Source organism: Myotis myotis, unplaced genomic scaffold (assembly GCF_014108235.1).
Source record: "Myotis myotis isolate mMyoMyo1 unplaced genomic scaffold, mMyoMyo1.p scaffold_m19_p_11, whole genome shotgun sequence".
NCBI classification, from domain to species: Eukaryota; Metazoa; Chordata; class Mammalia; order Chiroptera; family Vespertilionidae; genus Myotis; species Myotis myotis.
The window spans coordinates 38996880-39014827 of NW_023416315.1; the positions used below are offsets into that span (position 1 = coordinate 38996880).

The 17948-nt window shown below is 35.6% G+C and overlaps 1 protein-coding gene across 15 annotated transcripts in view; it reads right to left on the minus strand.

Annotated features, from left to right (window-relative positions):
- The window catches only part of AKAP9 (A-kinase anchoring protein 9), a 126966-nt gene that overhangs the window by 19994 nt on the left and 89024 nt on the right, over positions 1 to 17948 (minus strand). For 11 of the 15 annotated variants that reach the window (XR_004970913.1, XM_036328235.1, XM_036328238.1 and 8 more), the window contains 12 exons: positions 17112 to 17231; positions 13765 to 13941; positions 13001 to 13105; positions 7307 to 7468; positions 6799 to 6978; positions 4864 to 5940; positions 3354 to 3491; positions 2364 to 2852; positions 1855 to 1918; positions 1646 to 1767; positions 902 to 1093; positions 474 to 644 (listed from right to left, as the gene is read on the minus strand). Coding sequence is in view for 14 of the 15 variants with exons in the window: in XM_036328235.1 (XP_036184128.1) it covers positions 474 to 644; positions 902 to 1093; positions 1646 to 1767; positions 1855 to 1918; positions 2364 to 2852; positions 3354 to 3491; positions 4864 to 5940; positions 6799 to 6978; positions 7307 to 7468; positions 13001 to 13105; positions 13765 to 13941; positions 17112 to 17231 (2997 nt within the window). In the remaining variant the exon portion in view is untranslated. The remainder of the gene's footprint in view (positions 1 to 473; positions 645 to 901; positions 1094 to 1645; positions 1768 to 1854; positions 1919 to 2363; positions 2853 to 3353; positions 3492 to 4863; positions 5941 to 6798; positions 6979 to 7306; positions 7469 to 13000; positions 13106 to 13764; positions 13942 to 17111; positions 17232 to 17948) is intronic. The other 4 variants (XM_036328234.1, XM_036328231.1, XM_036328236.1 and 1 more) reach the window with 3 other exon arrangements.

A 17948-nucleotide genomic window follows, 5' to 3' on the forward strand; every position in this document is an offset into this window, starting at 1 on the left:
TCAACGTTAATGAATCAACAATATATAGTAAATACAGCGTCTTTAAACAGAAACACACATAAAACAAGGTTATATATTGATTGGTAGACAAAAATGTCATGAGCAGGGGCTCACAGAAACTGACCCTTCGATTTCCCCTGGTAGCAATGGCTCAGCATTCACGGCAAATTCACAGATTCTAACTACAGCCAGTAGTAAGAACTGTATCATATCCCTTCTAATCTCTTTGGGCTATTCTGTTGCTCATTTTCTAACTTCCCAAGCTGGATGATTAGCTCATTAATTTTTAATCTTGCTCATTTTCTAACGTAAGATAAAAATATTTATGGTAATAATTTTTCTTCTAAATATTCTTAGTGGCTCCTGCTAAAATTTTAACCTTCTGACTTATTATAAAACTAATCAATCATTCATTTGATTACTATTAAAAAGCATTCCTTCCTTAAGTTTTATGTAAAGTTTCGTTTTGATACCTGTTCCTGTATTCTCTGTTCCAAACAGCTCAATAATCCAGCTGCATCTCTAGTGCCCAAAGCTGCCAGTTCAGTCTGAAATGCGGCGAGTAAAATACTTCGCTCCTTTAAGAAAACTTGCTGCAGGGCAAGCAGAAGTTCACCTCGCCAGTCTGAGAAGTTTTCATGAGACTATGTATAAAAAATAAAAGTTAGCTTCAAATAAGCATGTTTAAAAAGGCTCCAGAAAGGATATTTATCTACTAACCAAAATATTAGAAGCCTAAAGCATGTCAATTTATTTGCAAGTATGTGACTTGGGACATTTAAATAATATATAGTAATTTACGTGAAAATATATCATAAACAACAACAATTTAATTTGTAAAGTGCCTTAAGATAGATAAAAAGCATATAAAACTATTGAGATGCATAATACTCTTGAGTACCTCGGCTTCTCTTTGCACTTGCATTTTGGTAATTAAGTCCTTAAGAGATGAGATTGTGCTGATGTAAGCTCTTCTCTCTTCTAGCCAGAATTCTGAAACTTGCTGAACAGAATGGTCCTCTCCATCACTGTAGGGAGATTCGGTAAGAGAGAGCACCTGCATGCCCTCATTGTGAACAGCTCTCAGTAATCCCTAGAAACCAAACCCAATAGCCAGAATTATGACAACTTCTTCAAAGACTGCAAGTTCAGACAAAGTGAAAATGTAAGCAAGACAGCTTTATATATAGTTAGATTTATTTAGAAAAGCCACTGCAGATAGGAAACACCATCCCACCACCTTCCTATGGAGGGGAAAGCCATAAGATGGCCTAAGACTTTATTCCTTCTACTTACCTAGTGTGCTCTTTTGGATTCAATAATTAGCCACTAATTTGACCAAAGGAAATATGTAGGAGATAATTTCTAGTCCTTGAGACCACTTTAATAATTTTGGAAAATATAAATTTCAGTAACAAAAATTTTCAAAAAAATCTTGAATATATTATACTTTATTATACAAATATATTATACTTTATTATCTGTAAAATATGGAAATAAAACTAAATAGATCCCCAAGGTTCCTTCTAGTTGTGCAATTGTCTCTCCACAGAGGATTTTACTATATAACTTGGAATAAACTATTATGTTCAATATAGAAACCACACTGGCTAAGTTTTACTAAAAGATATATGTCTTTTAGTACCTTTATTTTCTTTGGAAACGAATCTGTTGAACTTTCGCTTTCTTCTCTTTGGCCTTCTGATGTCAAGTCAAATCCCTGACTTTGTGTAAGATAAATTCCTTGACCCCAGTCTGATCCAGAATCTAAAATAAACAACAATTGACTATTAAAAAGAAACAAGTACTTTTTAAACAAGTACTATACAAATTCCAGAAATTTATATAACTTACCACTAGAACATATTTCTCTAGTCTGGTAACCATCAGAATGTGTTAATTCAGGAACTGAGGATCCCTAATTGGAGAAAACAACAAATAAAAAAAACCCACATAACTTTCTTTGCTTTAATAAATAAATGAATATAGTTTTGTTTTTTCTAATGCTGTAAAAAAAAAAAAAAACACAGCAAAAAACCAAAAAATAACCCTCAATTAAGTTTGTTACACATTTCAAATAAAAGAAACTATCTATGGCTTACAACAAGGCTTTGAATTTTTTTTCTTCATGGATATTAGCATAATAAGAAACATTCATGAGTTAAGGAGCAATAACACCAGGCTTCAAATCTGCACAGGAACTTTGTGGAAAGTTAATATCTGACTCTACACAATGGAAAGACTTAAAATTGTAAGTTTATCATAAGGAAGAGACTGTCCTAAATTTCTTTTCTCTGAAAACCACAGCATTTTTTTTAAAAATCACAGAATACTGAAGAACACATAGTATGAAAACCAAATACCTCTTTAGCTTTCAGACACTGTATCACTGCCTTCAAGGTACCACATTCCTCTGTCAGTAACTGAATAGCAACATAGTGCTCCCTCTTTAAGGTTTCAGTTTCTGAAATATGTCTGGATTCCATATCCAAAATTTCAGCAGCATGCAGCTCTTGCATTTGCTCAATTTTTTCAGTAAACTGAGTGATTATTTCAGTAACTTCTTCTGATGAACATTCACTCTGTAAATCAATTTGGATTCCTGTGTTTCTAACACGGACTTGTGGAGTCTGGTTGCTGCTATTCACCCTGAGAGTCCTGTCTGTCTGGGATGCGGTGCTTGTACCCTCTTTAATAACAAGTGGCTCTAATATGCAGATCTTTCTGTTTTCTTGTTCCTCAGTCTCATCTTCTTTTTCTAAGAAGTAGGATAATTTCTCTTTTGTCTCTGTGAGTTGATCCCTGACTTGGCTTAAATCTTTCTGGAGAAATGCCATATTCGTTTCTTTTACCTAAAAACATAATGAATAGAACCATAGAACATTTAATTTAAAATACTGAACGTAGAATTTAGGGTAGAGAGGAGAGTATAATTCATGCTAATATATTCATTTCTCTCAGAATAATAAAAAAGAACTTCAGAAACACTCACAGTCTTCATATATATTCTTATATATATGGTCACAGATTACCACAGAAGTGAAAACATTTCTATCAGCCTCTACTTTTGGTTCTCATGTGATATATAGTTTCCTTTAACATCTGTCTTTCTCCTCCTTCATTAATAGAATAGGGATTAAAAGCATCTTCCTAACAAAGATTCCAAGGAAAATCAAGCAAGAATATGCCAGCAATGAAATTTATAATAACTTCTCATCAAATTCACAAAGCTTTTATTTTTTTCTAGCTTTAAGTTATGGATCTGTGTTTGTTTTCATAGAAGAGAATATACCTTGAAATAAAATTAAGATAGGTAGAAATAAGTGAATTAGGAGCTATGTTACTTATTTTACCAAAAGCTCTTGTTGAAGTTTTTCTGCCTTTTCTTTATAATTGGCCAGTACTTCTTTAGTAGCTGCTGACTCAGCTCTAAGAGCCTCCAGTTGACCAAAGAATCCACTTTCTTCATTGGTATGAATTAGCTCAGTTGTCTGTATGGCAGTGGAAAAACATAAAGCACATTTTCAAAAAATATAGCCAAGTTCAAGGCAAATATACATTCATTTTTAAAAATATATTTTTATTGATTTCAGAGAGGAAGGGAGAGAGAGAGAGAAATATCAATGATGAGAGAGAATCATTGATCAGCTGCCTCCTGCATGTCCCCTACTGGGGATTGAGCCTGCAACCCAGGCATGTGCCCTTGACCAGAATCGAACCGGGACCCTTCAGTCTGTAGGCTGATGCTCTATCCACTGAGCCAAACTGACTAGGGTGGCACATATATATTCAAATGAAGCTTTTTCAGGACTGCCTATCAGATAAAAGGAGTTGAAATGATCCATGTTCTTTCAACAAATAGGGAAACTTTTTCAGAACCATAATTTTGTATTCTTGAGACAGTAAGAAAAGAATGCTTTTCCAGGAATGAAAGGTAAATACTCTCATTAGTATATAGCCTAAAAATTTGTAAGTTATTATTTAAAATATTTTGGGTACCATTCAAAAAACTTTCATATTTATATCACTTTCCTCAAAAGATACCAGGTGTTACTAAAATAGTTCTTAGAAGTTTTATATACATGGAAAGCAGCATTATTATTTTAATATTACTTATAGTAATTTATAGTTCCAGGAAGCTAGGAAGAAAAAGCCTAGTAAGTGGCAAGAATTATTATCCTTTACAAAATAAATTATACATTTATAAAATCTTGATATAGCAGTTAATCTCCTGGTATTCACATTTACTATTCAAAATAAAAAAATATATCAAGTGAGAATTTGAAAGTTAAAGTCCTTACACATCAGTCCTATGCTAAGAAATAACTACGATTTCAGATCTTTATGCAAGCAAATGTACCAGGGTGAAATACAAATTGTTCATAGGAAAGAATAAAATTTATTATCAAATATAACATTTGTAAAAGCTAAAGACTTGTTACTCATATTTTAGTTTGGTAGAACACTAGAATACTTTGATAATTTCCATTACCTAAAAGGGATGATCATATATACATGCATGTTAGAGGGAAAAGGGAAAACCCCACACAAGTTCCAGAGGACATTTGCTAAATGTAACATTTCTAAGTTTCTTCTGACTACTCTATTTAATGACAATGCTAGTGAAATAAATATTGTGATGTGAAGACCACAATGATGGATACAAAACATAGTTTGTATCATTTATTCTAGTGAAAATATGCAAAGAATAGTAACTTTTTTTATAAAAGCACTTTACATATGAATTGCTAGATGTAAAGAACACCACCTTTAATTTAATAAATTAGCAATCAGCTTAAGGAACAAAGGAAAAGAGAGTTTCGTAGTTTGTATTTAAATGAAAAAAATTAAATGCAAACTAACCTTGGGAACTTCAAAATCTCCCTGAGAGCTTCTTTTCCTTTCTTTGCCTCCCTGATTTTTCTCACTGTCCTCCAATAGCTTCTGTAGTTCTAGTAGCTTCTTTTCTTTTTCCACCGCATTTTTCTCTGAGATTTCTACCTGTTCTTTTTCTAAAACCAAACTAGTCTGCATTTCAACCACCTGGCTTTCTAATTCTGATATTCTCAAGGTTAATGCTGTTACATCTGACTCCATCTCATTTTCTGTTAGTTGATTTAAATTCTGTACATTTGTTCTTTCAGGCTCCAATAAACTTTCTTGTCTCCTCTGACAGAGTTCTGCATATTCCTTGACTGCGTCAAGTTGGACCTGACTCACGACAGCAGCAGCAACTTTTTCCTCAAGCGCAGTCTGTAGGTCTACAATCTTCTTTTGGAGCATTTCTGTTTCAGCCTGGCCTTGCTCTTGCATGTCCTTTATTTGGTTATAACACTGGCTGAGTTCTAAGTTCTTTGCACTCACAGTGCTCTCAAGTTGTAGCACCTTTGTTTCCAAACTGTTTATGAAAACTCTGCTGTTTTCTTCAAAAGATTTGAGGTAAGTCTGCCTTTCTAGGGGTTGAAGAGTGTTCTCAGTAAGGACTTCTTCTACTTCAGGTTTCCTTTTGCTAAGGTCTTCTATAGCCATGTTAACACTTCTCTCTGGTATACTTTGGATTTTTTCCATGTTTTCCCGTTCTCTCTTTAAGCTGCATAATTCTTGTGTTAGCTGGTTCATTTTGAAATTGGTTTCTTTAAGTACATTTTTCATAAAGGCCATTTCCTCTTTAGTGGTTTCTACTTGCTGCTCCAAAGCCAGTTTCTCAGCTATCACCATCTCCAACTGATGTTGTAGACTATCTGCTTCTTCTGGAAGAGAATTAGCATGCACTGATGTCTTCTCTTCAATATTCACCAATTCCTGTTGAAGTTTTTCAATCACTTCATTAAGCTGCTCGATTTCTTCCTCTCTAGTTTTCTTCACACGTTCTTGATCACTCACCAAACATTCTATTTGGGTTTCAAGATCCCTTATCAGTTCATTTTTTTCTTCAATAACCTGTTAGTTAATGAAATAAAGTAACATACATAAAAAAATTCCTTTATATTTTGAGAATTCTATTTTATTTTATCAAGTATTGATCACACAAAATAATATACTTCTTGGACATACTACATTAATTTTAACATAGGTCAATTGACCCCATCATATCAAAGAAGGACCTAATTTAGACTTTCATTCAGAAAGCTCTGTTAAATATAAAGAGATTTATACTTTTAGTAGCTGGTTTTCTGTAAGTAAAATAGTCAATATCAATACATTTAATCGAAAAATGGAAATACCGCCAGAACCGGTTTGGCTCAGTGGATAGAGCGACGGCCTGCAGACTGAAAGGTCCCAGGTTCGATTCCGGTCAAGGGCATGTACCTTGGTTGCACGCACATCTCCAGTAGGAGATGTGCAGGAGGCAGCTGATCGATGTTTCTCTCTCATCGATGTTTCTAACTCTCTATCCCTCTCCCTTCCTCTCTGTGAAAAATCAATAAAATATATATAAAAAAGAAAAAGAAAAATGGAAATACTGAAATGAAAACAATCTATAGCAGATAGCACCCAAATGTCATTATCTTATTTAACTCATACTAAACAATAGCATTTTTAATAGGTTTGGCTAGAATGATTTGATGAACTCTAGGTCACCAGAGACTACTTGTAAAACATGAAAAGTCTTTGACAATATTAGGAGGGGATAAAAAATATATAGCTTGTTAAATTAAGAATTCGTGGGTAAAGAGAAGTAAGGTTTATTTATTTTGATATTCAAAGAGGAACTGAAAATAAAAATCACCATTTTGTCCCTTTTAAAATTCTAGCTCAATTAACTTCAGGTAATAAATCCATCTTAAATTAGTGTACCTTGTTATCTGTTGTAATTTTAAGTTGATGCTGAAGTTTTGTAATTTGCTCATTCAATCGGTCAATTTCTACCTCTTTTTCCTGCATTATTTGAGCAAATTTCCCAAATATCACATGGTGGTCCTGAGTAGAGGTAGCATTAGATTCCTTTACAGCAAATCCCAGCTTCTCCATTTCATCCTAGGGACAAAAGTAATCTTCCCAGTTGGACAAATCATTATTTCTAAACTTTCAATTAACTTTTACAAAAGATATAGTGCCCAAAATATACAAATTAAAGAGTCAGAGATAGCACAGGTATTGTAAATCAATAATTCTTAAAATATTTTGATAACAGGTATGCATTTTTTTCATTTATGAGGAATTTAAATGTTTCTATTGGCTTAAAAAAAAGTTCCATGCAAATCCATTTGCAACGAATGTTCCTTTGTTAGCAAATGCTTAATATAAACACCTGCACAAGACAAAAGCTATGAATTATTTAGCAAAGCTTTCCTTAACTAATTACCTTAAATAATTTGTTTTCTTGTTCAAGTTCTTGTAGGCGGGTAGTAGCTTCCTTTTTCTGTATTTCTAATTGCATATGTAGTTGCTGAACTTCTTCATTCTTATTTTCCAATTCTTCTCTAAACTGTTCTAACTGTTCTTCTAAGTTTGTGATCTTCGATACCAAAATTATTAAAAAGAGAAAAAAATTATTTATACAAATATTTATCAAGAGAGATGAAGAATGCTGTATTAGCTATATAAAGTGTGTTTTAAAAAAATTATTTATTTTTATTGATTATTAGAGAGCGAGGAAGAGAGAGAGAGAGAGAGAGAGAGAGAGAGAGAGAGAGAGAGAGAGAGAGAGAAACACTGATCTGTTGTCTCAAGTACCCTCACCAACCGGGAATTGAACCCACAATCTAGGTATGTGCCTTGACCAGTAAATGAACCTGCAACCTTTTGGTGTATAGGATGATGCTCCAACCAACTGAGCCACCTGGCCAGGGCTGTGAGAATAAAGGAAAGCAGTTTCTCTAAGTCAGATGTAACTGTGTGGTTTCTAGACTTTTTAAAACGTAACACTCTTAAATCATCCTGCCCAAAGCAAAGACGAGACCTTCAGAGGAAGGATACAGGAGCTATTTCCTACCTAAAATACTCTGAGATAAAGCAGAAAAGGCTCATGGGAGAGGAGAAAAAGTCTACATTTAAAATTTTATTTTTCAATAATAAATAGTAAAGCACGGAAAAAAAAATAAATAAAATTTTATGTTAAATTTAGTTTTTATCAAAAGGTTGAAGAAAGTAACAGAATTAAATCAGTTATTTTTGCCACCAGCTGTGAACAGCTCAATTTAGTCCATATGAATACCCAACAAAGGATCTGGCTGCCACGTGCCTTGTTTAAGCAGAAGGAAGCAGAGGTGGAGGTCAGAAATAAGAAACTTAAAAAGTTAGTTATTAATACTATCTTAACAGAAAATTAGAGAGCTCCTACATGTAGGACAATATAATTTTTGCTCATTTTTGAGGATAAATCTCATTAATGATAAAGCAATTAAATTGCTCTTTGATGGTTAGATTGTGACTGAAACTAATGATCAATATTAGAAGCTCCTATTGTTATATTTTAAAAATTGGGTTTAATTGAGGACAGGAACAGTCATTTAGCTCACTGTTTTGTAGCTACTTATAAATATTTAATGAATGGATTTGCAAATGGGTATATACCTGATGACCAAATTGCTGCATTAAAAACAACCTAAGACGCAGCAGCAGCATTTAATGGCAGCTGGCAGTCTATAAATCATTTATCACCTTAGAATTTCAAAGGGAGCATATACTGATTACATAGATACATAATCAGAATGGTATCTTAGCATTGGCAAGGCAAAGACCTTCAAAAACCGTTCAGCCTAATACTCCCTAAATGGAAACAGTATTGATACTAGTAATAATAGCCATCATTTATAGACAATTTACTGTTAGGCACTGTATAAAGTGCTTTATATGTACTATTTTAAAAAACCCCTGTAACAAACTTATGAGATCTCTGCTAAGATTATCCCCATTTCAGAGATGAGGAAGGGAGTTACTGAGAGAGGAGTTTCCTAGTCCTGAGGTCACAAGGCCAATATGTGGAAATCAGCTTTTGGACCAGGGAAGTTTACCTCTGGAGCCTTACTTTTTTCCCCAAGAAGGAAATAGTTTATTTCAGTCTCCACATGCCTTCATATCCTTAGTTATAGGACTTCTGTTCAGCTAATCTTCAGATGGTTCTCCAGGTTGACTGTTCTATAATTTAGTTGTAATTTTGATGTGGTCATAGGAGGAGGCGAGCACAGCATTTACCTACTCCACCATCCTGACTGGCTGGAGCCTTACATTCATAACTATCATTTATTCTGCTTCTAATAATTAATGTCTAAGACTTATATTTAAATTATTTTCTGTAACCCTGGTATTAAACTCAGCAGACACATCTTAAATACACTTATAGCTGTGCATATATAATTATCAGGTTAGTTTGTTGAAAATTGTGACGATTGTATCTTCTTCAAAGTTATCTAATATCTATTTATACTTATCACTATCTTCTACAACTTCTTTTGATGACAAGGTATTATTTCAACATATACATAGATATTTAAGTTCAAAATTGCTGCCTTACCTCACATGGTATTTATTTTCTTTTTGATACAATAGATTAAGGTCGAACACTTAGCTCTGTGATTTAAAGCCTTGCTATTCAAAGTGTGGCCCCTGGCGCAGCAGAATTGGCATCATCTGGGAACATGTTAGACACAGAGATTCTCGAGCCCCACCCAGACTTGTTGAATCAGAGTCTTCACTTCAATAAGATCCCAGGGGGATTCACGTGCACATTACAGTCTGAGAGGCACTGGTCTAAGGCACTAATATTCCTGTTATAGACAGCTGAAACTGAGGCATCACAACGGAGATTTCAACTCCCAAAAATGACCTTGAAGGACATTCTTTCCTTTTATTCAGCCAGATTCCAGCTGTAGTCCCAGGTTGTCTTAATACTGAGTCTATAACAACCCTAAAGCACAAGAATATTATTAAGGTTTAAAAACAGAATGGTAGCTATTTGTTTTAATCTTGTTTACTTTAGCTACCAAACGATATCTATGTAGTCGCTGAGCTTCTATTGGATTACATTAATATACTCCATTTGTGTTTTCTTTTTAAGTGATTTTATCTTTTTAAGTGATTTTATCTTTTTTTTTTTTTTTTTTTTTAATATGTAGGTATCCTTAGTTAGTAGTAGATTCCTTGAAACCCAGTGCTTGTTTTACAATTGGATAGTGGTGGTCTATATTTAGTAAGAGCTCAATAAATGTTGAAAGACAGTCTTTAATACTTATATACCAACAAGGCCAAACATGGCCCACTGCTTTTGCAGTAGAGCATTACAGAGCTCCAGAATCAGAGAAATAAACTGGAGGAATTCTTGCTCAACCACTTACTGTGTGACCATGAGCAAGTTAACCTCTCTCTCTCTTTTTTATTTTTTTTATTGATTAAGGTATTACATATGTGTCCTTATCCTCCCATTGCCCCCTCACCTCCCTGCCACTCATGCCCTCACCCCCCTGGTGTCTGTGTCCACTGGTAAGGCTTATATGCATGCATACAAGTCCTTTGGTTGATCCTTACCCCTTACCCCCTTTGAGATTTGAGAAGCATCAATCAGACCGTCAAAGTTAACCTCTCTTAAGACTCAGGTAAAATAGAGATGACAATAGAGCCTATTCTTAGGGAGACACGAGGGTTAATAACATAGGACATTTGAAATACTTACACTTTCTAGCACAGACCTAAACAAAGTTAACTATTATTATTTACTAGAGGCCCAGTGCACGGATTCGTGCTGGTTGGGGGGCATAGCCTGTGGGGATTGGCCCGCTGGGGGAGCGCTGCTCATCCCGGTCAGCTGAGCGGCTGTGGACCTGCCTTCTGAGTGGGCTGTGGATCCCGGTCAGCCAAACGGTGCTCCCATTGTGGGAGCACACTGACCACCAGGGGACAGCTCCTGTGTTGAGTGTCTGCCCCCTGGTGGTCAGTGCACGTCATAGTGACTGGTTGACTAGTCATTCTGCTTTTGGTCGCTGGGCTTTTATATATACAGTGGGGCCTTGACTTACGAGTGTCCCGACTAACGAGTTTTTTGAGATACCAGCTGTCTCTCGGCCGATTTTTTGCATTGAGTTGACAGAGTAATTTGAGTTAACGAGCTCCTTTCCGAGCTCCTGAATGAGCTAAGTCTCAGAACGAATTAAACTCAAATTAAACTCGTAAGTCAAGGCCCCACTGTATAGATTATTGCCATCTGTAAGCTAGATGTCATTAGCTCTATAGGGAGTTAAAACCTATTGAAGTAATCTTATTCTTAAAGAAATTCTTCTAATTCTCTCTACATTATTCCCCTTCTCTTATCATCCTGAAACTCCTATCTTTTAAAGTTTTCTTCTCTTTCTATTCATTCTGCTTTCTAAACATTATAACTTTAAACAAAATTTAGGCTTTGAGAGTAGCCTAAAGGTATCTCATATATAATGACACATAGACATCTAATGTTTATTCTCCATCAGATAGCTGAAAATATTTGCCTATGCAGGACAGAATACTTAAGATGTTTTCACTGAAAAATATGTTTTAATTTTACTTTCCTGTCTTTCAGCCTCCTGTTACAGCTGAGTGCATTCGGACACTGTAGTTGTCACTGTTATTAAACACTAGCAGACCAGGGCCAGCTGTTGGGATAGCTCTTGCCCTGGCTGGTTTTGTTCAGTGGATAGAGCGTTGGCCTGCGGACTGAAGGGTCCCAGGTTCGATTCTGGTTGGGGCACATGCCCGGGATGCAGGCTCAGTCCCCAGTGGGAGGGCATGTGAGAGGCAGCTGATCAATGATTTTCTCATCATTGATGTTTTTATTTCTCCCTTCCTCTCTAAAATCAGTAATAATAAAAAAAGATCACCTCATTAAGGTAACAAGAGGCACATTTATTGTCAACCACCCCCCCACAAAAAAACCAAAACCTTTTAGATAATCATTAGTATTATGTATCAACAAGAAAATAATCCTGCTCATAGAAATGATTATTTCTATTAGTCATTTCTATAGATGGCTTTTTCAACTCTAAACTACACATTCTCTGAGCTGTAGTTTTAGCTGATGTCTAAATCATCCTTATATTTTTCAAAGCACTTATTTACATTTATATACTGTTTAAGTTCAATAAATATTTGTTAAAATATGTTAAAATGTCCTGAGAAAATTATATGGATAAAAATGTAATTGATAAAATTTAAACATTTTAAATGATATAATACAGCTAGACAATGTAGAGTACAATATATTTTAGAAAAACTAACAGTAGACAAAGGTTTAAATAAGTTAGAATTTAATTAGGAATTGGGAATTACTACTATTTTAAAAGTGGGATTTTTGGGGGGGGAAGGGGTGAGTAGAAAAACATAACTTTATATAATTACTTTATTATTAATCTTTTGTTTTAAGACTATGTTTAGTATATTCTAAAACAGGACTATGCTCTCCCAGGTCAATACAATTTAAAGGAAAAAACCCACAGCAAAGTAACAAAAATTCAAAGCCCATGGTAAGGTCAGCAGAAAAGAAAGATACTGCCTTTGCCTTAACACTACTCACTAATTCTCTACTCTCATCTTCCTTCAATGTATATCTAACCAAATTGGCCTCCTTTTTGCCCTCAAAATTTCTTGCTGCATCAAACCCTTTACACTTGCTGTCCCCTCTACCGGAATACTCTTCCTTCCTCACACCAGTGATGTTCAAAAGTTTATGGGCTTCAAGGTCAAAGGCAATGAGCTAAGAAACAGTCTAAATTTTGGTGTTAGACCATAAATTCCACTCTGTTCAAATGATATTTTCAGGGAACTTGTTCATAATAATTCAAAGCACAACTGTCATTAAAAATAAACTCTTGCCCGGCTGGTGTGTCCCAGTGGTTGAGCATCAACCCATGAACCAGGAGGTCATGGTTCAATTCCCAGTCAGGGCACATGTCTGGGTTGTGGGGCCAATCCCCATTGTGGGGCAGCTGATCAACGATTCTCTCTCATCACTGATGTTTCTATCTCTCTCCCCCTTTCCCTTCCTTTCTGAAATCAATAAAAACATATTTAAAAATAATAATAAACTCTTTACCTCTTTTTCCTTTCTGTCTATGGCGTCTCTCTCAGCCTGCAATTGTACTTCTAGGGACAATTCTGCTTTAGCTTCTACAGCTCCAAATTGTTTTCGGTCCTCTACCTTTAAATATATAAAAATTTTCTCAAATTTTCAGACATTAAATCTTGATTATCCTTTTTAATTGGAGAAGTAGCAATTCTATTTCTCCCAATTAGAAGTAGATAATCTACATTAGTGAATAATCAAAAAGTTACAGGTGTTCAGTCTTGAATGCATTTTATACAAACTCACACAGAAATGTTTGACACTCTTAAAATTCATTCCTCAGATAAAATGAAGTCTGTCCCCTCACCTGCCCCCTCCCATCCTTCCTTCCCTGCTCTTTTTTTTTTTTTCATTCATTTTTGTTTTTTACAGTATAATGGGAATAGATTTCATTACTTTCTAGTCTGGGGTGGAGCATCAGTCTAAACTGATGTCCACAGTTTTTTCACTGGCTATTATTTTAGAATCACAATCTATTGATGGTTAAAAGAGTAATTAATTCTTCTGATTTAACTAATCTTTCTTTCTCAGGACTACGGCATGCAAGTAACCTTTGGAAATAAAAATAACCAGAAATGGCTATAATGTCAATGAAGACATAAAGATAAATACTTCATGCAATAACATCAAAAAATCAATAGCAATTTTTTACTTAAAAGAACTGATGTTTATGTAATTGGGAGTAACCTGCATTAAAATACTTGATGAAAATCAACCCGAAGAAAATGTCCCACCTTTTGGAAAGGGTCTGTACTAACGAGTAAGGCTTGCTCCAGTTCTCTTACTCTGAACTCCAGTTTCTCAATTTCTTCATTCCGTTCTTGTATGTCCCTCTGAAGCTGCTCCTTAGAGAGCAAAAGCTCACTGCACTTGTCTGTTTTTTCTTTCAGATGATTTGTTAACTGTTCAACCTGGAAATATGTAATACACAAAAACTGTAAATTCAAAAAATTTCAGCAAGTTAGTAGAACATCTATCCCCATTTCAGAAAGTATTTTTGGCTCTAGCTGGTTTGGCTCAGTGGATAGAGTGTCGGCCTGTGGACTGAAGGGTCCCATGTTCGATTCCGGTCAAGGGCATATGCCCTGGTTGTGGACACGATCCCCAGTAGGGGGTGTGCAGGAGGCAGCCAACCAATGATTCTCTCATATCATTGATGTTTCTATATCTCTCTCCCTCTCCCTTCCTCTCTGACATCAATAAAAATGTATGTATATTTTTAAAAAGTATTTTTGGATGCTATGCTTATTATTATTATTTTAATCCCAACCTGAGGATATTTTTTCCCATTGATTTTTAGAGAGAATGTAAGGAAGAAGAGGGGGGGGGGAGGGGGGGGAGAGAGAGAGAGAGAGAGAGAGAGAGAGAGAGAGAGAGAGAGAGAGAGAGATTGACGTGAGACACATAGATTCATTGATTGGTTGCCTCCCACACGTGCCCTGACAAGGGGCCAGGGATCAAACCTGCAACCAACTGACCTACCTGGCCAGGGCTATACTATAAAATTTTTTTAAAATAAAATTTATTTTGGGCCCTGCCAGGTAGTTGGTTGGAGTGTCATCCAGATACACCAAGGTTGCGGGTTCAATCCCTGGTTGGGGCACATGCAAGAATTAACCAATGAATGCAGTGGAACAACAAATCGATGTTTCTTTCCCTATCTCTCTTTCCCCCTCCCTCTCTCGCTAAAACAAAAAAAAAAGAAAAATTTTAAAATTATTTTCAGAAATAATAGTTAAATTTAAGTGTTCATTGTGTACCAGGACAATACTTCTATCTGATGGGTTCTATTACAATCTCTATTTTAGAAATGAGTAAGCAAGTTTTAGAAAGTGACTTTAGCCATTGTCACACACCTAGTAAAGGGCAGAGCCATGATTTGAACTGGGATGGTCTAAACCCAAGCACAATTTTTTTATAACCATGATAAGCCACCTTTACAATTTATACAATGAATCTTCCCTCATTCATGTAGCATTCACTTGGTAAATATGAAGTTCTGGTTATGTGTTCATATAAGGAGAAACTGGACAGTTGGGGTGAAAAGTAGAAGCAAGAGAATAGTAAGGAGGCTACCAAAATCATCTAAGTAAGAAATAACAACAGCTTTAAGGAGATGAATGAAAAGGAAAAGAATAAGAAAATGTAGTGAAACCTGACTTACTAACAGATAAGGAGGGCTGAGAAAAAGTGTGGAATTAAGAATGCATTCTAGGTCTTAACAATGAGGAAGGTGGAGATGGTATAATATTTACTGAAATGAAGGAACATGTTTTATTCTTATCCTCCTTGGTGGGGGATAGTCAGGCATCAAAAGCTCTCTTTTGAGCATATTAATTTTGAGACATCTAAGAGGAAATGTAGACTGGGAAACTGATTATTCAAATCTGGGGCTAAACTGAACTGTTAGGGCTGGAGATACAAATGTGCAGTCATTTATATATAACTGCCTTGGAAGAGAATATAAATAGGAAAGAAAAGGGGCTCAAGACTAAGATTTAGGGTACTCCATCATTTATTTTGGGTCAAAAAACAAAGACAAGAGAAAGAGACCTACGAAGTGAGTGTGTCACAGAAACCCAAGAGAAGGAAATGTTTCAGGAAGGTTGTTTGAATGCCTCTACATGGTCTAGAGCAGCGGTTCTCAACCTGTGGGTCGCGACCCCTTTGGTGGTCGAATGACCCTTTCACAGGGGTCGCCTAAGACCATTGGAAAACACATATATAATTACATATTGTTCTTGTGATTAATCACTATGCTTTAATTATGTTCAATTTGTAACAATGAAAATACATCCTGCATAACAGATATTTACATTCCGATTCATAACAGTAGCAAAATCACAGTTATGAAGTAGCAACGAAAATAATTTTATGGTTGGGGGTCACCACAGCATAAGGAACTGTATTAAAGGGTCGCGGCATTAGGAAGGTTGAGAACCACTGGTCTAGAGAAATGGTTACTGGACATAGCCATGAGGCTGTGGGTAACCTTCACGGAACAGTTTCAACAGAGTAGAGCAGGGGTGGGGAATCTCTGGCCAGAGGGCCGTATAGGCCCACAGAATCATTTGGCCTGGCCCTGCCAAGGCATTAGGGGTGAGTTAATTAAATGTTTGACCAAACGCAGCAGGCTAATTTTTAAGTTGACAATTTTGTATGGCCCACGAATGATGTTATAAATATCCAAATGGCCCTTGGCAGAGAAAAGATCCCCCACCCCTGGGGTAGAGGATAATAAACCCCTCTGACAGAGAGGTAGACACTTCATTGGAGTGGATTGAGAAGAGAATGGGAGATGGGGAAGTAAAGAGTGAATGAATATAGACAACTTTTTTGATCAATTTTTTTGGGCATGGGGAATAAAAAATAAGTAGGAAAGTTTGTTTCATTGGGCAATACTAGAAAATAAATATAAGTAGTAATGATTCCAAATGTCAATGCACACATTTTTAATTCTCACCTAAGGATATTTTTTCCATTGCTTTTCAGAAGGGAGTCGGGGGCAGAGAGAAAAAAACATTGATGTGAGAAAGACATATCGACTGGTTGCCTCCTGCATGTGTCCCAACTGGAGGTGGGGAGAGAACCCATAACCCAGGTACATGCCCTTGAATAGGAATCGAACCCGTGACCCTTCAGTGCGTGGGCCAATGCTCTAACCCAGCCGTGGGCAAACTACAGCCCGCGGGCCGGATCCAGCCCATTTGAAATGAATAAAACTAAAAAAAAAAAAAAAGACCGTACCCTTTTATGTAATGATGTTTACTTTGAATTTATATTAGTTCACACAAACACTCCATCCATGCTTTTGTTCCGGCCCTCCGGTCCAGTTTAAGAACCCACTGTGGCCCTCGAGTCAAAAAGTTTGCCCACCCCTGCTCTAACCACACCAGCCAGAACTCAATACACATAATTTTTAGGGTTTTAAGAACCGTTTCATGTCAAAGTAATATTTAATTTTCTGATTTTGAAGGTTTATGTACAATAGAAAGAATTCCTTTTAAGTTTTTCAAAATATGCACCTTGTTTTACAATATATAAATTATTTTAAGGTAGACAATATCAATAAAGTTCTTACCTCTCTAGTTTGATGTTCACTGATAGGCTGGAATCGAGGTACAACCTTAAGTTGCTGTTCTAATTTCTGTATTTCCTGTTGGAATACATCTCTCTCATGTTCTCTATCAATGGCTTGCTCCTGAATTTTAATAACAGTAATTGAAGAAACAATATTTATTGAAGTTATTATTTTCCTCACATACCCTTTGGTTACAGGTACAGTTTTGTTTGAAGACAAATAACGGATGACCGCAGAATACTCCACACCAGAAGAGAACATTTTTGTATGGTATGTAGCCTACGTGGGCTCGTCAACAAAAATTCAAGCATTTAAATATTACTTGAAGCACATTTCTTTTTATTTGAGTAATGTTAAATACAAAATAAAATAAAATAAAAGATATTCTCCTTAAAATGAATTTACAATTTTGGAACAAAGGATGTATTCCACTGTTAAGTATTAGACAAAATAAATAGAAGAAATTATTTAGTAAATCAGTTTATATCATCCTAATCTAGATTTTACACTTAAAAAATCTTATAATGTGTAAGGATCAGATTCTCTGATATGTGAAGTGAACTTCAGGCTTAAATGAAACCGCAAAGAAGAAAATCCATGCGAAATTAGAGATGTGACATCTTTTTGAAAGAGATTAATGACAACATGACAACTGTTCCTGTCCCTTGTTTCCAAGGGAACACTGTTACCAGTATGAATATCTTTTGTGGGTATCACAATGGGGGCCAATTAGCTCTTAGGATCCTCTCGTTTTGGCTGTTGGTTAAAAGAAAGACTAGGACAAGCTTTTTAACTATGAATTTGGAAAGGCTAACTGGCAAGGCTTCTTTATAATCT